General features: G+C 41.0%; 1 protein-coding gene across 1 annotated transcript; it reads left to right on the top strand.

Moving 5' to 3' along the window:
- Positions 1 to 9,005: 9,005 nt before the first annotated feature.
- Positions 9,006 to 26,278, top strand: LOC310796692 (myosin-7-like; the record flags this gene model as incomplete). Its single annotated transcript, XM_083658937.1, has 37 exons — positions 9,006 to 9,194; positions 9,426 to 9,569; positions 9,669 to 9,825; positions 9,918 to 9,945; positions 10,031 to 10,142; positions 10,275 to 10,367; positions 10,510 to 10,573; positions 10,797 to 10,895; positions 11,171 to 11,274; positions 11,356 to 11,494; positions 15,632 to 15,750; positions 15,839 to 15,988; positions 16,096 to 16,266; positions 16,348 to 16,657; positions 16,790 to 16,851; positions 17,753 to 17,958; positions 18,094 to 18,217; positions 18,696 to 18,832; positions 19,294 to 19,549; positions 20,213 to 20,455; positions 20,550 to 20,726; positions 20,808 to 20,953; positions 21,054 to 21,144; positions 21,231 to 21,620; positions 21,830 to 21,956; positions 22,058 to 22,176; positions 22,261 to 22,457; positions 22,583 to 22,766; positions 22,841 to 23,006; positions 23,098 to 23,222; positions 23,344 to 23,652; positions 23,732 to 23,935; positions 24,018 to 24,314; positions 24,676 to 24,780; positions 24,872 to 24,967; positions 25,459 to 25,593; positions 26,255 to 26,278. 37 exons carry the CDS (start codon positions 9,006 to 9,008, stop codon positions 26,276 to 26,278), a joined length of 5,799 nt encoding a protein of 1,932 aa, XP_083515063.1.
- Positions 26,279 to 27,084: the final 806 nt, after the last annotated feature.

Here is a 27,084-nt window from a genome sequence, read left to right on the forward strand (position 1 = left end):
CTTAGGAGACATTTGTCTTGGGCATTTCAGAGAACAAACAGTAGGTGGCGTCATAACACATCGAGGTCATAACACAGGTAGTCTCTTAGAACAGACGAGTTGGCTTCCGCAATTTTCAAATGCTTCCGCCATACCGTCTGTACTTCGTAGGGGAGAATCATGCACCAACCGGAATGGGAAGTAGAAAGGCGGGTCTTCCGCTCATTAGTCCAATCAGAATCCAATATGCCGCATTTTTCGTGGACCCACGTGTCGTGATTGGTCGGATTCTGTCGAACTTCTTTCCTGTCTGAAGGTTTTTTTTCCCAACTTCCTTGTGCATGTTCTGGGGGTGTAACGTAAAGACTGTATATAGCTGCATTCGCCGGATGTAGATGAGACAGTCTGTTTTAAGAGACTATAACACAGGTGGCTCATACACACACACACACACACACACAGTACAATCAGACTACATTTAACATTCAATACCACTGTCCCTATACATAAAAAAACATAGACCAAGATTATCTGATATTGCACCAGCCCTTTACAAAATAAATTTTACCTTCCCCCCAAATAGGTTGAAGTGAAAAGTTAATATTGCACCGCTGCCCTAGAGGATATGGCATGATAAACTGGAGTGTTGTGCACCATACAGATGCTCTGCATCATCTCTTACTATTGAGTAGTTTGATTGACAGTGGGACAAAAGAAAATGTATACCTGTTCAATTTACAGTTTGGTCACCTGTACCTTCTGCCTGACGGCAGCCAGCAGCTCATACTCTGTGTGGAGGATGTGGTTTGGGTCGCAGGTGATTTTAAGGCCCTGCTTCCTATGTCTGTTCATCTGTGTTTAAAATGCACGGTCACCGCAAATTTGGGGCATAGAAAAGTGGACACTTGGACAAAGCAAACCTCTAAATTAAGTGTAAGGTGAAAGAGAATACTTTGGAGCTAGCTAAGCTATCCAGACCGCAAACTGTCTCTTGGACTGACAAGCCAAGCAGAATGTGTCACATTAGTGTGCCCCATGCATACAAAGCAAAATGTCTCTCACATTCAAACACATTCTTTGTGCACCGGTATAAAATATTAAAAAGACTGTCCAAAGCCCTGTCCAAAGCCTCGAAACGTTGAAACTACTAACCTTCACATCCCTGGGAGAGGTCAGCCGTTCTCCACCAACATCAGCATCATGTTTTGAAAGCCAGATGAGGGAGGGTCATAGAAAACATGGTCTTGGCAGAAATGCAGGACTGACACATGTCAGAGAACCTGGACTTGAAGTATCCCGGAGCTCTCAAAGACAGTCCTTGAGAATCAAAGAAATACATTTTTAGGTCAAAATAGCACAATTTGTTAACAGTACATTATGGCAAAAGGAAATCTTCCCATACATTTTCAAGATCTGCAATAATAGTAGAGACATAGCAGATATCAGCTTTCACACGTCAGTAGTACCTTTGTTTTAATTCTCTATTGTATGTCATGTTGGTTGCTTCATCAGAAGTCAGGTCTTGGCCAGGATGAGAGTCCACACACAGGTCCACGGTCTGAGTGATCTTAGTGTGGGGAGAAGACAAGGCAAGAGAACAATTGATTCCAGCCAGCCAGCCTCCACCGGTACTAAACACACTCTCAAACGTGACCTTTCATAACAACAATGAATACTAACAATAGCCTCCATCTGACGCTCAGGTTCCAAACTTAAGTCAGGCAAGGTGCTTCACACCTTCCTTTTGTGTGTCCGTGTGATTCTAACAGTCAGAGACGCAAAGGACTGGGGACAGCTGGGAATGGGACCTTGACGGAGGTTGACTGCTCTGTTAGAGCCTGGAATAGACAGGGGGGGGCATTGTGACTAGACTGGGTCGTAACAGCCATGTAAAGGAATTGAGAATTTTGGAATGAAGGCGAGGACATGGCCTGGTGAGGTGGAATTTGTAGGCTTCGTGGTTTGTTTCATTGTGCGGCGCTGGGGTGTGAACCAGGGTGCAGAGGTGTGGCAGACAGTGTGCTGTTGAGATCATCGGCTGAGGTGGGGGCTGGTTCCTGGGTGAGAGCGTTGCAGAGCAGGTCTGAGAGTTGGAGGGGGGAAGGTTCTTTCTCTGAAGAGCAGTGGACGTGGGGTTGGGGATGAAACAGAGAACTGGATTAGAGTGTGATCTGACAGAGGGAATGGAGATGGGTGGATATTGAGAACCGGTACATTGACAGAGCAGACGATTAACACGACACGATTTCAGACACATGCATGCGGCCACAACACACACTCATGCTGACGGTGGCCGGTGAAATATGTCCTCTGCATTTGACCCATCCAGGCTTGTCCTTTCCTCCAGGGGGCAGGTCAGGAGCAGTGGTCGCTTTTTCTTTCCAGCGCCCAGGGACCATCATTGGACCGACACTGGTCGGATGACGATCTTCTGCATGTTTTTAGTGGGGGGTTATGTACGCAGGAACCCCCTGGGGGGTACGGGGAGAACATGCAAACTCCACACAGAAAGGCCCTTTCGATGAGATAGCCCACCTGGGCAGTAGGCACTGAAGATATGGGGGGGTCACAACTCCAGCGCCCACAGCGTCCCAGGCGAGAATCGAACTCAGGACCTTCTAGTTGTGAGGCGACAGCGCTACCGACTGCGCCACCGTACCCCCGCATCCTTGACGAGGTCAAGGATGTGGCCTTTGACATGGTTGGGGAAAGTGATGTGCTGGGTGAGGTTGGAATTGTTCAGAAGGGTGATGAGTTCAGATGCAGACTTACAGGGTGGATGAATCAATGTGTATATAATATATATTAAAATGGCTGAACAGCAGTAAATGTGAGGAGAGAGATGAAGCTATTGTGAGGAGTTCAGATAGATCAGACAGGAAAGATGGGTTGGGTTTGCGTGGTCGGTATTTGAGGATGACAATCATGGAGCAGCAGGTTTTAAAAGCCAGGAATTGTGGGGAGGGTGAGTTCTGTGATCCGGAAATTCTGATTGAATAAAACAGCCAGACCGCCACCGTGGCGGGAGGGATGCTTGCTTGATTAAGGGAGGGAAAAAAATCATCAGGTTTCGGTGAGCAGGAGAAAGTCAAGTGAGTTATCGAGGAGCAGTTCGTGTAGGATGTGGGCGTTGTTGTTGAGGATCCATGACCATATCGTGGCAGGTGCTGCCACAGTTTATGTATTGGAAACAATGTCAGGTCAATCTACTGGTTTAAGTGTCTAGGACTTAGACACTTAAACCAGTAGATTGACCTGCAGCCAGTTCATCCACTGAAACGCCTCCTCTGGGGGAGCAGCTGTAAACGGGTTAGGAGGCGGTGTGAAAGTGTCCTATAAAGTATCCTATAGTTTTTTATAGAAGTGGTAATTTTGATGTAAAAACGTATGAGTATGGGGAGAAGACAAGACAAGGCAAGAGAACAATTCCATTGTTACAACTAGCAATGCGTAATAGTAGCCAACATTACGTACAGTACATTATTGGTTCCTCATTGGCTTATCACCTGTCGCTGCTGGTCAAAATAATAAGAAAATCACTTCCACTAAATCAGCGAGCCCGCAAAGTCAGCCAGCAGGAATTTCACAGGTTATCTTTGTAGCCGAGGTTTAAAGAGAAGAAAACAATGCACCGCTAATAGGAGTGGGCTAACGGCATGTTGTCTTTGGATCGGTCACAACAATTTGTGCTTTGGTCTGTGCAGAGCATGAGTACATACTGTAGTGTATACACTATGTTATGTAACATAGTGTATACACTACAGTATGTAACATAACATAGTGTATACACTATGTTATGTTACATACATACTGTAGTGTATACACTATGTTATGTAACATAGTGTATACACTACAGTATGTAACATAACATAGTGTATACACTATGTTATGTTACATACATACTGTAGTGTATACACTATGTTATGTAACATAGTGTATACACTACAGTATGTATGTAACATAACATAGTGTATACACTATGTTATGTAACATACATACTGTATACAGTATGTTATGTAACATAGTGTATACACTATGTTATGTAACATACATACTGTATACAGTATGTATGTTACATAACATAGTGTATACACTATGTTATGTAACATACTGTATACAGTATGTTATGTAACATAGTGTATACACTATGTTATGTTACATACATACTGTAGTGTATACACTATGTTACATAACATACTGTATACAGTATGTTACATAACATAGTGTATACACTATGTTATGTAACATACATACTGTATACAGTATGTTATGTAACATAGTGTATACACTACAGTATGTATGTAACATAACATAGTGTATACACTATGTTATGTAACATACATACTGTATACAGTATGTTATGTAACATAGTGTATACACTACAGTATGTAACATAACATAGTGTATACACTATGTTATGTTACATACATACTGTAGTGTATACACTATGTTATGTAACATAGTGTATACACTACAGTATGTATGTAACATAACATAGTGTATACACTATGTTATGTAACATACATACTGTATACACTACAGTATGTTATGTAACATAGTGTATACACTACAGTATGTATGTAACATAACATAGTGTATACACTATGTTATGTAACATACATACTGTATACAGTATGTTATGTAACATAGTGTATACACTACAGTATGTATGTAACATAACATAGTGTATACACTATGTTATGTAACATACATACTGTATACAGTATGTTATGTAACATAGTGTATACACTACAGTATGTATGTAACATAACATAGTGTATACACTATGTTATGTAACATACATACTGTATATAGTGTATACACTACAGTATGTATGTAACATAACATAGTGTATACACTATGTTATGTAACATACATACTGTATACAGTATGTTATGTAACATAGTGTATACACTACAGTATGTATGTAACATAACATAGTGTATACACTATGTTATGTTACATACATACTGTAGTGTATACACTATGTTATGTAACATAGTGTATACACTACAGTATGTATGTAACATAACATAGTGTATACACTATGTTATGTAACATACATACTGTATACAGTATGTTATGTAACATAGTGTATACACTACAGTATGTATGTTACATAACATAGTGTATACACTATGTTATGTAACATACATACTGTATACAGTATGTTATGTAACATAGTGTATACACTACAGTATGTATGTAACATAACATAGTGTATACACTATGTTATGTAACATACATACTGTATACAGTATGTTATGTAACATAGTGTATACACTACAGTATGTATGTAACATAACATAGTGTATACACTATGTTATGTTACATACATACTGTATACAGTATGTTATGTGAACTGAACTATTATGCACGGTCATCTTGGGATTTATACAGGAACAGAAACTAGTTCACTGAGATTTGGGGGGAGTTCACTGAGATTTGGGGGGAGTTCACTGAGATTTGGGGGGAGTTCACTGAGATTTGGGGGGAGTTCACTGAGATTTGGGGGAGTTCACTGAGATTTGGGGGGAGTTCACTGAGATTTGGGGGAGTTCACTGAGATTTGGGGGGAGTTCACTGAGATTTGGAGGAGTTCACTGAGATTTGGGGGAGTTCACTGAGATTTGGGGGGAGTTCACTGAGATTTGGGGGAGTTCACTGAGATTTGGGGGGAGTTCACTGAGATTTGGGGGAGTTCACTGAGATTTGGGGGAGTTCACTGAGATTTGGGGGGAGTTCACTGAGATTTGGGGGAGTTCACTGAGATTTGGGGGGAGTTCACTGAGATTTGGGGGAGTTCACTGAGATTTGGGGGAGTTCATTGAGATTTGGGGGGAGTTCACTGAGATTTGGGGGAGTTCACTGAGATTTGGGGGAGTTCACTGAGATTTGGGGGAGACACTTTCCAATAAGTATAAATTAGGCTTTACTCACATGCCAAAAGATGGTTTCCTGTCTCTCCGGAGGGGGCGGGGCATCTAGAAGGAAGATCAGGGCAAACCTCATTCAAACATGGACTTTCTAAAGGATTCCTAGTTGGAAAGCAAGAAGACAGCATCTGGAGCACAACATCCACGCCTAGAATCCCCACACTCTTGTTCTGTTGGTGGAGCATTCCCACTCTTGGCCTGTTGGTGGAGCATTTCCCAGGGATACAAAGTCATAGAGAGTGAAAACGGTGACAGATACAATAAGTGTCCTATTTTGGGATCAAAAAAGTGACTGTCATCTAAAGGTGTCTAGTTTGCATCCCTGAATTTTCCACAAACTAAAACATGGAATTCCTCCCTTTTTGGCTCAGACTAATTTGGCAAATTGTACTTCCACCTACAGCACCTGCTGAGGAAGTGGCTGTTGAAATGCTGATACCAGAGAAACAGCGACACTTTTCTGATATTCCCAGATGACTTCTGCAGCAAACACTGATTCAATGATGTGGTCACTGGTGTGTGTGTGTGTGTGTGTGTGTGTGTGTGTGTGTGTGTGTGTGTGTGTGTCACTGATGACATCATCAGTGATGTCACAATGATGTGGTCACCCCTTTTCACACTTCACACTTTCACAACAAACACTGTGTCCATCATACCCTCTGTTCTGGACTGCTTTTTTCACTAATGACCCATCATACTGACGTTAGTCTTTCAATAAGGCCCAACTAGACAATATCGCCCTTTCAATAAAGGTTGAGTGAATTGGTTCACCCAACACAGAACATCCATATGAGAGCGAAACCTGGATATACTTCTGATGTGGTTCCATGATGTGCGGTCGGTCATAAGTGTTGATTACTCCTTTTCTAATTAATGTCATAGTTGTATGAGCGAGATGTGGGTGCGAGTTGAATTGCATAGTAGAGTGCACTGCCTCCCTCTGCACATTTCCGCTGTAGCTAAAGAACAGGAAACAATGCCATGTGGACAGGGTTAGCCCAAGGCTGCATGTCCAACTGAGCAGTGGTCAGTGATGCCATGTGGATTGTGGACAGGGTTAGCCCAAGGCTGCACGTCCAACTGAGCAGTGGTCAGTGACAACAAAAGGTTGTTGGTGCTGTGAGTGACCTTGGCCTCGTCTTGCCTCTCTGTAGACAACAGCTGCAACTCTTTATTGGCCCCATTGAAATCCATTTTACACCTTCTCACTTGAAAGACCATTGACGAACTTGAGATCTTTCGGTGTTTGATGTCCCCATAAATCCTGCTGGCCAACAAGCCTACTTTGTTTGGTTTGGCTATAGAAGCACAATCAAAGAAAAGGTCTGTTATGCGTAAGAGATAAATCATCACAACGCCGCATGGAGCCATGTGCCTAGCAGGAAATGGCCATAAATATAACCTCTCTGACTGTTTCCTCTTGAGATTTTCAGAGCCAACATGAAATGCAGTCATTTTCAAATAAATACTCCTAAGGGACATGTAGTATATAGCTCCTGTCATGTGCTGATTTTTTTTTATTCATTTTATTTAACTGCCCCCCTGTCATCACATATAGGTGGGAATTGAAGTGAATCAGCATTTATTTAGGATGATCATAGCACCCTATCAAAGATTGGGAAGTGGTATAGTTACTAAGGATATTTTCCATTATTTCACCATAGTCAAGCCCATACAAGTACTACACAGGATTGCTTTATGTTGTTTAACAAAACAATTAAACAAATTAAGGTTCCATCATCTCGTTTTCTCTGCACATGCTCAGATCACGGTCATTTTCAGAATCACCTCATATGACTCAGTGGTACAGATGAGATTGAGTGTACTTGACAGACTGCAGGCCGTCCCTCTGCTCCCCACCTGCTGCAGTCCCCTTTCCTCGTCACATCCAGCCCAGCGTTAGTGTTGCTCTTCACAAGGTGAGAGCAACAAATAGCAGCACTCGCCTCTACCCAATCAAGGGGTTTTAATATGCAACCAGCAACACGCCTTTTCTCTGATATTCAGCCCATATTTGGTTGACCGACGACCTTTATTAATGGAGGGACGCCCTGCTGTCAGCAACTGGATGCAGCATTTCACTTGACAATCAAAGGTTGTCGGTCAAAGGTAAGAAAACACCCACTGAAGTGGGGAAACCTCTACCTCGTAAATGCCTGACCGTCTCCTGTCTTGTTCACTTCAGATCTTCGAAAGATACGCATCTGCTGTTAACTACATTTTAGTTAAAATAATTGATAGATTTGGGTGAGGAAGGATTCATTCTGTTACTGTGAATTATGCTACTGTGAGTTACTGTATATTGGTAAAAAAAATTAATGTGTCTCGAGGAAGTTATTTATTTGAATAATGTGGCCTTTGGTTTGCTTCTGCCTAAATCACATCACAGATTCAGATCTCCTGTGCAGTGCAACCCCCCTAGGTAAAATCCACAACTACGTTTGTGTGACAGTCTTAGTTATCTTTAATTAGAGAGTAGAACATTACGTATCTGAACTTGTTGAAACACCTGAACAGATTATTTCTCATTTTATCTTTTTAAGCAACTTGTTTCGTTGATACTGTACATGAATGATGCCAGGGAGACATGAAGATGCGTTTGCTTATACGACTGTTTTGGGGCTGTTGCTTTCTTTGCACTGAACGATCTCAGACAGCCAAATTCCCTTGCATGATAAAGAACCGGTCCATCTCTCTAATCGATTCCTTGTTATTGAATGTTGGTGAATCAATTATTTCAGCTTATTAATTGCTGTAGTTGTGGTAAGTCACTCTGAATAAGATAAGAGTCATAATGCCAAATATGTAAAGGTTAAAGTGATTACATGTATGTTGAAAGGACAATTTGACAATACTCTCCTCTGTATGGGGATATACACTATATTTGTGTTCATACATTTTTCTGCCATGTGTAAAGTATTCTTTTATTATGTCTGTTTTTACTAGACCTTTGTTTTGTAGCGTTGGTTTTTAACGGGACTTGTGTGAGTGATTGCTTGAGCATAATTTGTCAAATAGATTTCTGTGCAAAGAGAATCACTGATCCTAAATAACTTCACACGACTAGGTTGAACAATGGCGAGTGACCTCATGATGAAGGAGTTTGGGGCCGCTGCTTCCTATCTGAGGAAGTCGGACCGCGAGCGTTCGGAAGCCCAGACTCAACCCTTCGACATGAAGAGGGCATGCTACGTTCCTGACCCCGTGGCTGAGTTTGTCAAGGCTTCCATCACCAGTCATGACGGCGACTACGTCACTGCTGACACTGAATGTGGAAAGGTATACATGAGTTTTACAAATGAGTGCTAATGCATGTAAATCCACGTCTTTGATCATCTCCGTTTAACCCATTGATACCTGATGCAGCATTTGTGTGTGTATCCCTTTAAGGCCGCGAACCGCGTTAACGCGGTTCGTGGTCTTAAAGGGATACGCACACAAATGAGGGATATACACGCAAATGCTGCATCAGGTATCAATGGGTTAAGACATTACTATGTTTTTTTCCAGACGGTGACAGTGAAGGAGTGTGACGTTCACCCTCAGAACCCACCAAAGTACGACAAACTTGAAGACATGGCGATGCTCACCTTCCTTCATGAGCCCGCCGTCCTGTTTAACCTCAAAGAGCGTTATGCAGCGTGGATGATCTATGTAAGACAGTTACATAAACATGTAACTTTCCTTCACTGATCAAATGTTCTGTCCATCTGAAAACTACTGGATTACCCTTGGTCCCTCTCAATGTTGTAGACCTACTCCGGGCTGTTCTGTGTGACTGTCAACCCCTACAAGTCGCTGCCAGTCTACAACAAAGAAGTGGTTGTTGCCTACAGAGGGAAGAAGAGGGCTGAAGCTCCTCCTCACATCTTCTCCATCTCTGACAACGCCTACCAGTACATGTTGTCAGGTACACAATCTACTAGCCTTTCATTCTTGTATCAATCATGTCACTATACCACCATTTGTTAGTGATATTTTGAATATTTCTCTTGCTCACAGACAGAGAAAACCAGTCTATCCTCATCACGTGAGTCACCCAGCCAACACATGTCTGTTGAATAGTGAAGGATCATTGATCTTTGCCTAAAACTTTCTGTTTCTTCTGCATCCAGTGGAGAATCTGGTGCTGGAAAGACTGTCAACACCAAGCGTGTCATTCAGTACTTTGCCAGCATTGCTGCTGCGCCAGGTGTTGGGAAGAAAGACGCAGCTTCTGAGAAGAAGGTTTGTACTGTGCAATATGACTATTCTACAATCAAGATAATAATAAATGACAATTCAATTAAAAATGGTGAAACAAAGTATGTGGCGTTACGCTCGGTATGTAAACTGTGTGTGTGAATTTGACATAAACAGGGAACCCTGGAGGATCAAATCATTCAGGCTAACCCAGCTTTGGAGGCCTTTGGTAACGCCAAGACCATCAGGAATGACAACTCCTCCAGATTTGTGAGTGTCTCTGTGATTTGTGAGTGTCTCTGTGATTGCGGTGAGATTTGTGAGTGTCTCTGTGATTGCAGTGAGACAATTTGATTGTCGTTAATGAAGTGAGAGTGACACTAGACAAATGTGTGTTGCTTTTTCCTTTCAGGGTAAATTCATCAGAATTCACTTTGATAATCGAGGAAAGTTGGCCTCCGCTGATATTGAGACTTGTGAGTCAAATTAGATAATGATTTTAAAAGTAGATGCAATAATGTGTGATCATGACATAAGTTGTAATAGTACTGATTTCCTATTTCGTTTTACAAAATTAATAATTTCTGTAAAAACCAATCACATTATTGAGTGTAATAATTATAGCCAAGGGATGTCATACAATACAGTAAATGTAAATTTATATTGCTGCACAATAACAACAATGTATTCTTGTAACAGACCTTCTGGAAAAGTCTCGTGTGACCTTCCAGCTCAAAGCTGAGAGGGACTACCACATCTTCTATCAGATCTTGTCTCAGCAAAAGCCTGAACTTCTAGGTAAGTGTGTATGTCAAAAACACACACTTGTTGGTTATTGTTGTATCATCTTTAGTTAAAATTGGCTCACTGTCTGTCTGTGGGCTCGGTGTCAGTCACAATTTGTGATATCATCAGTGATGTCACGCACGATGGCGCCTAGGTGGGTGTGCGGTGTCTGTCCGTCTGTCAGTCATGATTTTGGGAGCCCGCGGAGATTTCAATAACTGCTAATCATCTCCAAAGTCTCCACCCTAGTGAGCTAAATATGAACAATTTTGTGAATGTGATTTTAGAAATGTTGCTTATCACGAACAACCCGTACGACTACGCCTTCATCTCCCAAGGAGAGACGACAGTAGCCTCCGTCAACGACGCTGAAGAGCTGATTGCAACTGATGTGAGCTGAATCTGCTGACAAAACTTTCTATAATGAGATATGGAATTTACCAGAATTACAAGTTTTTTTTATCTTATTCAGGATGCCTTTGATGTGCTGGGCTTTACTCAAGAAGAAAAGTACAGTATTTACAAGGCAGTTGGTGCCATCATGCACTATGGCAACATGAAGTTCAAGCAGAAGCAGCGTGAAGAGCAGGCCGAGGCTGATGGCACTGAAGGTGAGAGATGTTCTTCTCAGATCCATTGTTCCAACATGTTTGTTCATCCTTACTAATCTTCTCCGCCACTTCTGTTCCATATATGGAAATGAGCACTAAATGGAACCATCATGCTATGTTTCTGCTTTGTTGACATATTTGTGCAGCAAAAGAAATCACACAACCCAGTAGCTCTATACTACAATATGATTATATTATTTTGGACTTATTTTTGTCTTGAGTCCACATTGTGTTGTAGTGAATGGTGCAGCAGCCCTAGCCTGATTAGCCACAAGATGTCACTGTCATTCATTTGCATGCAATTTCAACATAAGAGTGACACATGATACATAAGAGCGATACCCCCTGAATGAAAGCGTTGTTCACCTTTTCCAGAAGTAAGAGTTAGTGCTACAACAGAGAAGAGCACTTTATCCCCACTAATCAAAGAGTTAGTGCTGCAACAGAGAAGAGCACTTTATCCACACTAATCAAAGAGTTAGTGCTGCAACAGAGAAGAACACTTTATCCTACACTAATCAAAGAGTTAGTGCTACAACAGAGAAGAACACTTTATCCCCACTAATCAAAGAGTTAGTGCTGCAACAGAGAAGAGCACTTTATCCCCACTAATCAAAGAGTTAGTGCTACAACAGAGAAGAGCACTTTATCCCCACTAATCAAAGAGTTAGTACTGCAACAGAGAAGAAGACTTTATCCACACTAATCAAAGAGTTAGTGCTGCAACAGAGAAGAAGACTTTATCCCCACTAATCAAAGAGTTAGTGCTGCAACAGAGAAGAACACTTTATCCACACTAATCAAAGAGTTAGTGCTGCAACAGAGAAGAACACTTTATCCACACTAATCAAAGAGTTAGTGCTACAACAGAGAAGAACACTTTATCCCACACTAATCAAAGAGTTAGTGCTGCAACAGAGAAGAACACTTTATCCCCACTAATCAAAGAGTTAGTGCTACAACAGAGAAGAACACTTTATCCCCACTAATCAAAGAGTTAGTGCTGCAACAGAGAAGAACACTTTATCCCCACTAATCAAAGAGTTAGTACTGCAACAGAGAAGAAGACTTTATCCACACTAATCAAAGAGTTAGTGCTGCAACAGAGAAGAAGACTTTATCCCCACTAATCAAAGAGTTAGTACTGCAACAGAGAAGAGCACTTTATCCCCACTAATCAAAGAGTTAGTACTGCAACAGAGAAGAACACTTTGTCCACACTAATCAAAGAGTTAGTACTGCAACAGAGAAGAGCACTTTATCCCCACTAATCAAAGAGTTAGTACTGCAACAGAGAAGAAGACTTTATCCACACTAATCAAAGAGTTAGTGCTGCAACAGAGAAGAAGACTTTATCCCCACTAATCAAAGAGTTAGTGCTGCAACAGAGAAGAACACTTTATCCACACTAATCAAAGAGTTAGTGCTGCAACAGAGAAGAACACTTTATCCACACTAATCAAAGAGTTAGTGCTACAACAGAGAAGAACACTTTATCCCACACTAATCAAAGAGTTAGTGCTGCAACAGAGAAGAACACTTTATCCCCACTAATCAAAGAGTTAGTGCTGCAACAGAGAAGAACACTTTATCCCCACTAATCAAAGAGTTAGTGCTACAACAGAGAAGAACACTTTATCCCCACTAATCAAAGAGTTAGTGCTGCAACAGAGAAGAACACTTTATCCCCACTAATCAAAGAGTTAGTACTGCAACAGAGAAGAAGACTTTATCCACACTAATCAAAGAGTTAGTGCTGCAACAGAGAAGAAGACTTTATCCCCACTAATCAAAGAGTTAGTGCTGCAACAGAGAAGAAGACTTTATCCACACTAATCAAAGAGTTAGTGCTGCAACAGAGAAGAACACTTTATCCACACTAATCAAAGAGTTAGTGCTGCAACAGAGAAGAACACTTTATCCACACTAATCAAAGAGTTAGTACTGCAACAGAGAAGAACACTTTATCCCCACTAATCAAAGAGTTAGTGCTGCAACAGAGAAGAACACTTTATCCCCACTAATCAAAGAGTTAGTGCTGCAAGAGAGAAGAACACTTTATCCACACTAATCAAAGAGTTAGTACTGCAACAGAGAAGAACACTTTATCCCCACTAATCAAAGAGTTAGTACTGCAACAGAGAAGAACACTTTATCCCCACTAATCAAAGAGTTAGTGCTGCAACAGAGAAGAACACTTTATCCACACTAATCAAAGAGTTAGTGCTACAACAGAGAAGAACACTTTATCCCCACTAATCAAAGAGTTAGTACTGCAACAGAGAAGAACACTTTATCCCCACTAATCAAAGAGTTAGTACTGCAACAGAGAAGAACACTTTATCCCCACTAATCAAAGAGTTAGTACTGCAACAGAGAAGAACACTTTATCCCCACTAATCAAAGAGTTAGTGCTGCAACAGAGAAGAACACTTTATCCCCACTAATCAAAGAGTTAGTGCTGCAAGAGAGAAGAACACTTTATCCCCACTAATCAAAGAGTTAGTGCTACAACAGAGAAGAACACTTTATCCCCACTAATCAAAGAGTTAGTGCTGCAACAGAGAAGAACACTTTATCCCACACTAATCAAAGAGTTAGTACTGCAACAGAGAAGAACACTTTATCCCACACTAATCAAAGAGTTAGTGCTGCAACAGAGAAGAACACTTTATCCCCACTAATCAAAGAGTTAGTGCTGCAACAGAGAAGAACACTTTATCCACACTAATCAAAGAGTTAGTGCTGCAACAGAGAAGAACACTTTATCCCACACTAATCAAAGAGTTAGTGCTGCAACAGAGAAGAAGACTTTATCCACACTAATCAAAGATTTAGTGCTGCAACAGAGAAGAACACTTTATCCCCACTAATCAAAGAGTTAGTGCTGCAACAGAGAAGAACACTTTATCCACACTAATCAAAGAGTTAGTGCTGCAACAGAGAAGAACACTTTATCCACACTAATCAAAGAGTTAGTGCTACAACAGAGAAGAACACTTTATCCCCACTAATCAAAGAGTTAGTGCTGCAACAGAGAAGAACACTTTGTCCACACTAATCAAAGATTTAGTGCTGCAACAGAGAAGAACACTTTATCCCCACTAATCAAAGAGTTAGTGCTGCAACAGAGAAGAACACTTTATCCACACTAATCAAAGATTTAGTGCTACAACAGAGAAGAACACTTTATCCACACTAATCAAAGAGTTAGTGCTGCAAGAGAGAAGAACACTTTATCCACACTAATCAAAGATTTAGTGCTACAACAGAGAAGAACACTTTATCCCCACTAATCAAAGAGTTAGTGCTGCAACAGAGAAGAACACTTTATCCACACTAATCAAAGATTTAGTGCTACAACAGAGAAGAACACTTTATCCACACTAATCAAAGAGTTAGTGCTGCAAGAGAGAAGAACACTTTATCCCCACTAATCAAAGATTTAGTGCTGCAACAGAGAAGAAGACTTTATCCACACTAATCAAAGAGTTAGTGCTGCAACAGAGAAGAACACTTTATCCCCACTAATCAAAGATTTAGTGCTGCAACAGAGAAGAACACTTTATCCACACTAATCAAAGAGTTAGTGCTACAACAGAGAATAACACTTTATCCCCACTAATCAAAGAGTTAGTGCTACAACAGAGAAGAACACTTTATCCACACTAATCAAAGAGCTAGTACTGCAACAGAGAAGAGCACTTTATCCCCACTAATCAAAGAGTTAGTACTGCAACAGAGAAGAGCACTTTATCCCCACTAATCAAAGAGTTAGTACTGCAACAGAGAAGAACACTTTGTCCACACTAATCAAAGAGTTAGTGCTACAACAGAGAAGAACACTTTATCCACACTAATCAAAGAGCTAGTACTGCAACAGAGAAGAGCACTTTATCCCCACTAATCAAAGAGTTAGTACTGCAACAGAGAAGAGCACTTTATCCCCACTAATCAAAGAGTTAGTACTGCAACAGAGAAGAACACTTTGTCCACACTAATCAAAGAGTTAGTACTGCAACAGAGAAGAACACTTTATCCCCACTAATCAAAGAGTTAGTGCTGCAACAGAGAAGAACACTTTATCCCCTTGATATACACCTTGCATATGAATTAATCTCAGATTCACTTTCTCAGATGCTGACAAAGTTGCGTATCTTTTGGGCCTCAACTCCGCTGACCTCATCAAGGGTCTCTGTCACCCAAGAGTCAAAGTAGGAAATGAGTGGGTCACCAAGGGTCAAACTGTTGCCCAGGTAATGAGTTGAGAGGGGAACTTTTTTTTTGTCTCTCTCTGTGTAAGTGAAGTTAAAATGCTCATGTACTAATGCTTTTCTTTTTAAGGTGTACTATTCCGTTGGTGCACTGTCTAAGTCAGTGTATGAGAAGATGTTCCTGTGGATGGTGGTGAGAATTAACCAATCCCTGGACACCAGGCAGCCTCGCCAGTACTTCATTGGTGTTCTGGACATTGCTGGGTTTGAGATCTTTGATGTAAGTTTGGAAATGAAAACCCAACCTCCATCAATACTAAGATTTTGCATTCAACATTTTCAGGTCTGATTTAATTTCTACTTATACTATCAACTCCATCATTGCAGTACAACACCTTTGAGCAGCTCTGCATCAACTTCACCAATGAAAAACTGCAACAGTTTTTCAACCACCACATGTTTGTTCTGGAGCAAGAAGAGTACAAGAAAGAGGGCATTGAATGGACTTTCATAGACTTTGGTATGGACTTGCAGGCCTGTATTGACCTGATTGAAAAGGTGAGATGATTTAGGCAAATTAAAATCATAATCAAGTTACATGACCTATTCTACTGAATGCCTTTATGTTCTTCTCCTCAGCCCATGGGTATCATGTCCATCCTTGAAGAGGAGTGCATGTTCCCCAAGGCCAGTGATGCCACCTTTAAAGCAAAGCTATATGACAACCACCTGGGGAAATCCAACAACTTCCAGAAGCCCAGGATGATCAAGGGGAAACCAGAGGCCAATTTCTCCCTGGTTCACTATGCTGGCACTGTTGATTACAACATCACCAACTGGCTGGTGAAGAACAAGGATCCCCTAAATGAAACGGTTGTTGGCCTTTTCCAGAAGTCTACTCTTAAGATGTTATGCTTCCTCTTTGCAGGTTATTCAGGAGCAGATTCTGGTATGTATTTTTTTAATGGACATATTTTGTCAACAGAGATTTGACAACAATTTTGTGATTTTTGTGTCTTCTGTTGGTAGTTAGAACTGGACACTTTTCTGTAGGTGTTTCTCAACAGTGTGTTCTGTTTAGGTCAAGAAACTGGAAAGAAGAAAAAAGGCTCCTCCTTCCAAACTGTATCTGCTTTGCACAGGGTGAGATGCTGCTAATTCCATTTACAATCAATTGGAATAGTGGACTTTTTGGAAGTTTTTTCCTTTTCATCCACATTTTTAAAATGATTATTTGGGGACCAGTAGGTAAGTTAACCAAGATATAACCTGTTTCACGCAACTAATCTACCAAACGTTTTGTGTTCAACGTACTGTACCTAACATTGTATGGATTTGGGAAACATCTACTATGTAAAACCTGCAGTGTGGAACTTTTGTCTTCCCCTTCTGGCAGTGAGACTAATTACAGAAACACTGTCAGCACGTGCTTGTGCTCACATCATAGGCTCCGCTCTATCCTACCCCGCCGCTACTGTTGTGGCTGTAAAATAGTGGATTCATTGTTTTGAGTGCCACACAACCCACGCGAAATGACTCGTTTCACGATCAAAATGTCATCCATTCGGAAAGACGAGGAGAGTCGCGTTTTTATCCACATTCAAGTTAGCAGAGGGCTGACTGGAAGTCTATAGAACGCATTGAAACCAGCCAGCCAGCACGGGAATGTCGCACCAAACATCAGAGTAAAAACTCTGGTATAGGCCTACTGCAAAACACAGAGCGATTTACTTGGTGATGATAGGCTTAATCAGCATAGTGTGAACTCGTTTAGCAAGGGCTAGAATGTAACATTGAATGCAACATTCATTATATGTAAAAGTCCCACACTATGATCTACTTCATTAGAATAATTTGGGCGCCCATTTTGATCTTCCTATACATCCAACTCAATCATTAAAACACAATTGCAGCTAAAGACAGCTTCTACTTTAACATTTGGAAATGACCATAACATTTCAATGCACGGCAAGAATGTTTTGGAGCAGTGATAAGTGTCAAGACAAAAATAGTTAAATAGAGGTCCTTTATGGCTAACTTGCAGGAGAACCTGAACAAGCTGATGACCAACCTGAGGTCTACTCACCCTCACTTTGTACGCTGCATCATCCCCAATGAGACCAAGACTCCTGGGGCCATGGAGAACCCTCTGGTGATGCACCAGCTACGCTGCAACGGTGTGCTGGAAGGCATCAGGATCTGCAGAAAGGGCTTCCCCAACAGGATCCTCTATGGAGATTTCAAACAGAGGTGATTGTCAGAGACAGTATGTCCACATTTAGTGAAGGAGTTGTATGTTTTGGAGGTACAGTACATGTTTTGGTAGTGTAGTCATTCTACAAGACTTAAATAAAATTGAAATTATCTTTCATACACATCACAAAGATACCGCATTTTGAACCCGAGTGCCATCCCTGAGGGACAGTTCATTGATAACAAGAAGGCTGCAGAGAAACTTCTGGGCTCCCTGGAAATGGATGTTACTCAGTACAGATTTGGACACACCAAGGTTAGTATTGGTGGCACTGGTGAATAAATGAGATTTTTTTTTAAATAAAGTATATACAGGTGCAGCTCAATGAATTAGAATATTGTGGAAAAGTTACTTGTTCCCCATAATTCCTTTCAAAAAGTGAAACTTTCATAGATTATAGATTCATTACACACTAAGTAAATTATTTCAAGAATTTATTTGTTTAACTTTGCATAAGTTTGGCTTCCAGCTCATAAAACCCCCCAAGACAGTATTTCAACAAATTAAATATCACACACAAAAAACTATTTTCAAAATAGAAATGTCGATCTTCTGAAAAGTTATGTTCATGCCTGCACTCAATACTTGGTCGGGAATAATTTTGCTTTAATTACTGCCTAAAGAAATAACTTGTCCATGTTATTTCCACGATATTCTAATTTTATGAGCTGCACCTGTATATATATGATTAGTACTATGATTACTATTCATCTGATCTGTGCTTATAAATCAGGTGTTCTTCAAAGCTGGGATGTTGGGTCTGCTAGAGGAGATGCGAGATGACCGATTAAGTTTAATCATAACCAGGCTCCAGGCAAGGTCACGAGGTCTTCTAGCAAGAATTGAGTTTCAGAAGATTGTGGAACGTCGGTAAGTGTTCAAGTCAATCAATATCAAATCAGTAGTAGTAGTATGAATATTATAAATAATACATGAGTACTACATAGGCATCTGAGCAGTGGAACAACAGGAGCAGCTGCTTCAAGATGTGTTTATTTGATTCAGAACTAACTTTATTTGGAAAGTAAACTAGCTGACTTGGGGAGAATGGATACATTTCTCATATAATTCTTAAATCAGTTTACAAAAGTTTGCTTCTAGAAATGTAAATGTTCTAAAACTAGAAAATAGTTTCCTGTTGACATTCCAGTTGATTGTTTTCTCACAGCAGTACAAGACTGATAAAAAAAACTCTGTTCATATATACAGTAGATTCACCCTTTTGTGGAAATGGCATATAATTGAAATCAAGTGCAGATAAATTGATTCATAAACAGAAAAATAGTCTCAGATGAATCATGACAACATAATTATGAATCAATTGTCCACAGGGATGCACTGCTGGTCATCCAGTGGAACATCCGTGCCTTCATGGGGGTCAGGCAATGGCCCTGGATGAAGCTGTACTTCAAGATCAAACCTCTGTTGAAGTCAGCAGAGACTGAGAAGGAGATGGCCAACATGAAGGAAGAATTCGTCAAGTTGAAAGAAGCTTATGCAAAGTCTGAGGCTCGGAGGAAGGAACTAGAGGAGAAAATGGTCTCTCTTCTCCAAGAAAAGAATGACCTGCAGCTCCAAGTTCAGGCTGTATGTTTAAAATAATTCAACATTATAACTAAAACTAATTACAACAATACATCATACAGGAATTGTGTTTGTATGACTTACAACCACAAAGTTATATGGCCATTTATAATCTAAAACAATGTTGTAGCGCTCCCTATGGGTGCAATGGCACCAGCTTTGGCACATGATGTCAGAGTACATACTGTACCTGTGCACATTTACCAAATTTGCTTGAAATAGGAAAATATCTTCCTCAGTTATGGCGATTTTTCCACCACATTTGACCAAACTTTGAAGTAAATTATAGAAAATGGTGTGGAATATGAAAAAACTGCTAGATGATGATTGAACTGGACAGTGCAGATATGCTGTGTGCAAAAACTGGGTGTTGCAAGATTTGTAGAACTGAGGAGTAGAAAAAATATTTTTTGGGACAAAATTCTAAATGGTGGAAAATCTAGTTAGATTGAAATGGGCGGGGCCTATATACTAGATGCAGAATGACCCAAGGAATCCAGGGAACAAAGAATGTTGCCTGTATAAGTCGTAGAATCAAAATTCTTTGTTCATGGTTCATGAGTTATGGACCAAAATGCAAAGTGAGTTGTTATAGCGCCACCATCAGGTTGTGTAAGCCCTAATTATCGAGTCTGTTAACATACTGCATGTTTTAACTTATAACAGGAGCAAGATAATCTTTGTGATGCTGAAGAAAGATGTGAGGGGCTGATCAAGAGCAAGATTCAGCTGGAGTCAAAATCCAAAGAGCTGACAGAGAGACTTGAGGATGAGGAGGAGATGAATGCTGAACTGACTGCCAAGAAGAGGAAGCTGGAGGATGAGTGTTGTGAGTTGAAAAAAGACATTGATGACTTGGAGTTAACTCTGGCTAAGGTGGAGAAAGAGAAGCATGCCACTGAGAACAAGGTACTGTAAACAACTTAAAATCACTTTGTATGTACAAAATAACTGTATTACAGCTGTTTTATTAAATCCTTAATAAACATGCTTGTGGCCACAGGTAAAGAACCTGACTGAGGAAATGGCTGCCCTGGATGAAATCATCACCAAGCTGACCAAGGAGAAGAAGGCCTTACAGGAAGCTCATCAGCAAACACTAGGTGACCTGCAGAGTGAAGAAGACAAAGTCAACATTCTGACCAAGGCCAAGGCGAAGCTGGAGCAGCAAGTGGATGACGTAAGAATATAATTGTTGAGAGTGCTGTGGAAAATTATGAATAATTTACAATCCAAAGATTGTCATTATCACCCACCACAGCTTGAAGGGTCCCTTGAGCAAGAGAAGAAAGTCCGCATGGATCTTGAGAGAGCAAAGAGGAAGCTTGAAGGAGACCTGAAGTTGGCCCAAGAGAGTATCATGGACCTGGAAAATGACAAGCAGCAACTCGAAGAGAGGCTAAAGAAGTAATATAAATAGGATAATAATAGAGAGAGAAAAACTGAAAATCAAATACATTTTCATAATGGAATAACCTAATTCTAATTATAAAAAATTCATCCACAGGAAAGACTTTGAAATTATTATTCTCAATGGCAAAATTGAGGATGAACAGGCAATGAGTGCCCAACTCCAGAAAAAATTGAAGGAGTTGCAGGTAATGAAAGTTAAATCAGTTTACACAGTGAGTATTTGACATGAAATGCCTCAGTTGAGAAGAAATTAATCTGAAATGTTGTCTAGGCTCGCATTGAGGAGCTGGAAGAGGAGCTTGAGGCAGAGCGAGCTGCCCGAGCCAGGGTGGAGAAGCAGAGAGCAGACTTGGCCAGAGAGCTGGAGGAGATCAGCGAGAGGCTGGAGGAGGCTGGTGGAGCAACATCTGTCCAGATAGAGATGAACAAGAAGAGGGAGGCTGAGTTCCAGAAACTCCGCAGAGACCTTGAAGAGGCCACTCTGCAGCACGAAACCACTGCTGCTACGCTCAGGAAGAAACAAGCCGACAGTGTTGCTGACCTGGGCGAGCAGATTGACAACCTACAGAGAGTCAAGCAGAAACTGGAGAAGGACAAGAGTGAGCTCAGACTGGAGCTGGATGATGTGGTCTCCAACATGGAACATGTTGCCAAGGCTAAGGTGACTTTTCATGTCTTTTATGTTGTACTACTCATTCTTTCACTTAAATGTTCTCTTTGTGGGCCTTTGATGTACTTGTGTTGTATCTTAAGGGCATAAAAACCAAAGCAATGTCTACTCTATTTTTTCAATACTTGTGATTTATTAAGCCAATACCCCTCTAAAGTGGTTTCTGTGCCAGCACTGAACTACTAGGCTTTCTGTTTCAGAGTAATTTGGAGAAAATGTGCAGGACACTGGAAGACCAGATGAATGAATACAAAACAAAAGCTGAGGAGGGACAGCGTACCATCAATGACTTCACCATGCAGAAAGCAAAGCTTCAAACTGAGAATGGTATGCCTGTTTTATTTAGCAAGCATGAACAGTTAATTTCATTAACAGAGAAGTTAGTCTTGAAATCTTGAAGGACTCATTTCAATTTTGCACCAAATCAGGTGAACTTTCACGGCAGCTTGACGAAAAAGCCTCCCTGGTGTCTCAACTTACAAGAGGAAAATTGTCCTCCACTCAACAGATTGAAGACCTCAAAAGACAACTGGAGGAGGAAGTGAAGGTAGCAACCAAATAACAGCGAGAATGTATCTGGTAAAGATGAAATGTTGGTACATGAGATGAAGAAAGCTTGCTTTCAATTCAGGCAAAGAATGCATTGGCCCATGCAGTTCAGTCTTCTCGCCATGACTGTGACCTGCTGAGGGAGCAGTATGAGGAGGAACAGGAGGCCAAGCTTGAACTGCAGCGTGGCATGTCCAAGGCTAATTCTGAGGTGGCTCAGTGGAGAACCAAGTACGAAACTGATGCCATCCAGAGGACTGAGGAACTGGAGGAGGCCAAGTGAGGGACAAACCTTAATTGCTTTTAGTATACATACTCTGTATGCACATTTTGTAAAGGCTTTCATGCATACTACAGTACAGCAGCAAACCAACTTAAAGAAATTATATTCATTGATAATCCAGAAAGAAGCTGGCTCAGCGTCTCCAGGATGCTGAGGAAGCTGTTGAAGCAGTGAATGCAAAATGTTCCTCTCTGGAGAAGACCAAACACAGGCTCCAGAATGAGATTGAAGATCTCATGGTGGATGTGGAGCGGTCTAATGCTGCTGCTGCTGCTTTGGACAAGAAGCAACGACACTTTGACAAGGTTCAATTTATTACAAATTATTTAATTACAGGTAAAAGGTGAATGCTTTATTCACAATGGCTACCGTCTTTCAGGTCTTGGCAGAGTGGAAGCAGAAGTATGAGGAGTCTCAAACAGAGTTGGAGAGCTCCCAGAAGGAGGCCAGGTCTCTGAGCACAGAGCTTTTCAAACTGAAGAACGCCTATGAAGAATCTCTGGACCATCTGGAGACCACGAAAAGAGAGAACAAGAATCTACAAGGTAAGGAACTACAACTGTATTAAAAAGCTTATTTAAAGCACTTTTTCATGGGGATTTTTATATCTATATAATTTTACATTTTGATCCTCAGAGGAAATATCCGACCTCACTGAGCAAATTGCTGAGGGTGGAAAGCATATTCATGAGCTTGAGAAGATTCGAAAACAATTGGAGCAAGAGAAGTCTGAGATTCAAGCAGCTCTCGAGGAAGCAGAGGTATGTTGTGCCTTCTGATGACCGACCTGATGAACTTGAATCCACTACATCTGTGATTGGTTAAAAGCTGTTGAAATTCAGCTACATATTCTTATTGGCAGCACATTTTTTCTCATTCTAGGCCACACTGGAGCATGAGGAAGGGAAGATTATCAGAGCCCAGCTGGAGTTCAATCAGGTGAAAGCTGATATTGAGCGCAAGCTGGTCGAGAAAGAGGAGGAAATGGAGCAAGCAAAGAGGAACCAACAGAGAATTGTGGATACTCTCCAGAGCTCTCTTGATGCAGAGATTCGTACCAGAAATGAGACCCTCCGCGTGAAGAAGAAGATGGAGGGAGACCTCAATGAGATGGAGATCCAGCTAAGCCAGGCCAACAGGCAGGCAGCTGAGGCCCAGAAACAACTCAAGTCGATTTATGCTCACCTAAAGGTATGAATATTGATACAAACAGAAAGGTTGGGATGTATTATCCTATTACAATACATCTTTTGAATGTTTCATCTTCCAGGATGCTCAAATTCAACTTGATGACTCTCTTCGAGCCAATGATGATCTTAGGGAGAACATTGCCATGGTTGAGAGACGCAACAACCTGATGCAAGCTGAACTGGAGGAACTGAGGTCTGCTTTAGAGCAAACTGAGAGAGGACGCAAACTTGCTGAGCAAGAGCTTCTGGATGTTAGTGAGAGGGTGCAGCTACTGCACTCACAGGTAAGGCAACCATTATATTCCCCAAAACTCTTCAATTCTCATCACTTTACTAAGACATTCCTAAGACTTCCTCTTTGACCAGAATACCAGTCTGCTGAACCAAAAGAAGAAGCTGGATGCTGACACATCCCAGCTTCAAACTGAGGTAGAGGATTCAATGCAGGAGTGCAGAAATGCTGAAGAAAAGGCCAAGAAGGCCATCACTGATGCTGCCATGATGGCAGAGGAGCTGAAGAAAGAGCAGGACACCAGCGCTCACCTGGAGCGTATGAAGAAGAACATGGAGCAAACCATCAAGGACCTGCAACATCGTCTGGATGAGGCTGAGCAGATCGCCTTGAAGGGGGGCAAGAAGCAGGTGCAGAAGCTTGAAGCAAGGGTGAGTGTTGAATAATCTTCAACAAGTTCATAAATAAATACATGTCTATCTTGCTACTCTCTATTGCTAATTCCCTTTACACAACAAGATTCCATGCAATCTTTCATGTTTGCTGTTCTAAACATCTGCATCCCCAGGAAAAATGTAACAGATGGAGTGACAAGTTTGATGTCACAGCAGCAACAGCAATTTCATTGAAATACAGTACAAGAACTGGGTAGCTAGTTACCATGAGGGATAACCAAATTAGGATATTGTGGATTACCATGTTAACATGTCTCGGATAGAAAAGGTTTACCAGAAAAACAAAACAAAGATGTAATATATGATCATCTTAATCTCCACGTCATCACTTCAACAGGTCAGGGAATTGGACGGTGAAGTTGAAGTCGAACAGAGAAAGTCCGGCGATTCTGTCAAGGGAATACGGAAATATGAGAGATGTATCAAGGAGCTGACCTATCAGGTATCTTTCAATCCAGTTAAGAGATTTTTTATTTGTGAAATCCTGAGAGTAAAATCTCTACTGAAAATTTACTTTTTTCTTCTATTTTCAGGCTGAGGAGGATCGTAAGAATCTGGCCCGTCTGCAAGATCTGGTGGAGAAGCTGCAGCAGAAGGTCAAATCCTACAAGAGATCTTCTGAGGAGGCTGTAAGTACTACAGTATGAATATGGCTGGAAATGCAGTTGAACTTTTTATCTTGACAACTAGTTTAGTAGGTACTGCATAGGAACAATATAAGATCAAACTAATTGTTGGGTGATGATGTGCTACTTAAAAATTAAATAAAAATACCAACAGGGCGGGGCAGGTGGCTCAATAGTCGACAACTCACCATATAACTCTCTCTCTCAAAACAATCTCTGTCTCTCTTTAAAGTCAACCAAAGTCTATTAATCGATTGACAGACAATTAATCGCCAACTACTTTTATACTCGATTAATCATTTAGACACAAAAATTATCTTGTTCCAGCTTCTTAAATTTGAATATTTTCTGGTTTCTGCCTTGGTGCCTGCAAGTCATCTATGACAGTAAGCTAATTATCTTTGGGATGTGGACCAAACGACTAATCAATTAGTTAATAAAACGTAGGTTTAACTGAAATGAAACTCTGATGATATTTTGTGTGTGTTGAACAGGAGGAACAGGCCAACAATACTCTGACTCAGTTCCGTAAGATGCAGCACGAGATGGATGAGGTTGAAGAGAGAGCGGACATTGCTGAGACTCAGGTCAACAAGCTACGTGCCAAGAGCCGTGATGTGGGGTCAAAGGTCAGTGTACTACACTATAGCACCATTTCAGTTATTATTACCACCCGCCCCCCCTTTTTTTTGCATTGCTAAGAGTAAGCATGGTACAGTATTATAATGCCGTTTGTGACCCCTCTGTCATCCATCTTTCCTTATGTTTCTATATGTAAGCACAGTCAATAGGTGAAGTGCACACATGATGAAGTGCCACATCTAGTTACATCAGGAACAGGAGCAAGTTTCCATTGTGGGGACACTGAGGGGGTGGGGCTAAATCAGACTTGACCAAATGGTCTCTGATATATTGACCTTGAGAAAAGACAACAAATTTTTAATCTCTCAAGACAGAATTTTGATTTGCGTGAAAGTCTGTCAGCATAGTCTAAGAAAATCTGGATAATAGCGCGAGGCGAGCGCTCTGTAAAATTAGCATAAGGGGGGGGGGGGGGGCGAGTTGGGTTCCGGTACCGCTTCCAGGTTATTCAGGTAGTATGTTTACTTTTTATTTAACAATGGATTCTCAGATTGCAAATGGGTTACAATGTTTCAACATGAAACATTCACAAAGTGCACAGTATGCATTAAAAAGGACACTGCAAGTATTACTAACAAAACGTCTTCTTCTTGTTGATCTCACTACTGTTTCATTTTCTTACTTGTTCTCTCCTCTCTTTTATTGCAGAAGAAAAGCCACGATGAGGAGTGAAGCTCACAGAATGAATTGTGGTTTCTGAGGCACCTGCTGCCCCCTGCTGGTGCCTCCCTAAGCATGCCTGTTGATCAGTAAAATAAAGTTCATCTGCACCTAGGACTGTGTCTTGACTTTTCTTTCCTTACTTTATTCTTCCAGTCTTCACAACTTGTCAAACATTGGTGCGTTCGTTTTGATGCTTTGATGATATATATATATATATACCGTATTTATAAAACGGCTCTCTCAAATCAAGCAATCTGATTGGCTCACAGCTGTGGTATAATGAGCATATACCACAGTCAATATACCACAGTTAGAGCCACTCACTGTGTGACAGAGTGACATGTATAGATCTGCTGTAGTGGTCAGCAGAGAGCTGTCATTAGAAGTCATTTTTATAAAAGCAGGGTGTTTTCACGAAGCATGACCCTTAGGTGTGGTATAATGAGCATATACCACGGCCTGTCGTGATCTATTGCTTAAAAACAAATAAGAGATAGATAAATGTGTTTTGAGTTTCACGACTCACACCACGGAAAAATATGTTATTAACCACCCAGCCAAATGTGAACGATTAAAAATATTGCCAAGTATATCAAATTAGGTTTAAAAAACTAAGCAGTATTTATTCTCTGCTCTGAAACTGTGGGGGCGTGTCTGCTGAACGCCGCACAGTGCTGCACAACTTGATACATTCTGATGCATTGCTTGAATTTGCAAAGTAGAGGCACTTCAGCCTGATTGGTTCACAGAGTAGAGGCACTTCAGCCTGATTGGTTCATGGAGCTTATTGTGTAATAGGTCTTGAGCATAACCAT

The sequence above is a fragment of the Poromitra crassiceps genome, assembly GCF_964638095.1.
Source record: "Poromitra crassiceps genome assembly, chromosome: 23".
Lineage (NCBI taxonomy): Eukaryota > Metazoa > Chordata > Actinopteri > Beryciformes > Melamphaidae > Poromitra > Poromitra crassiceps.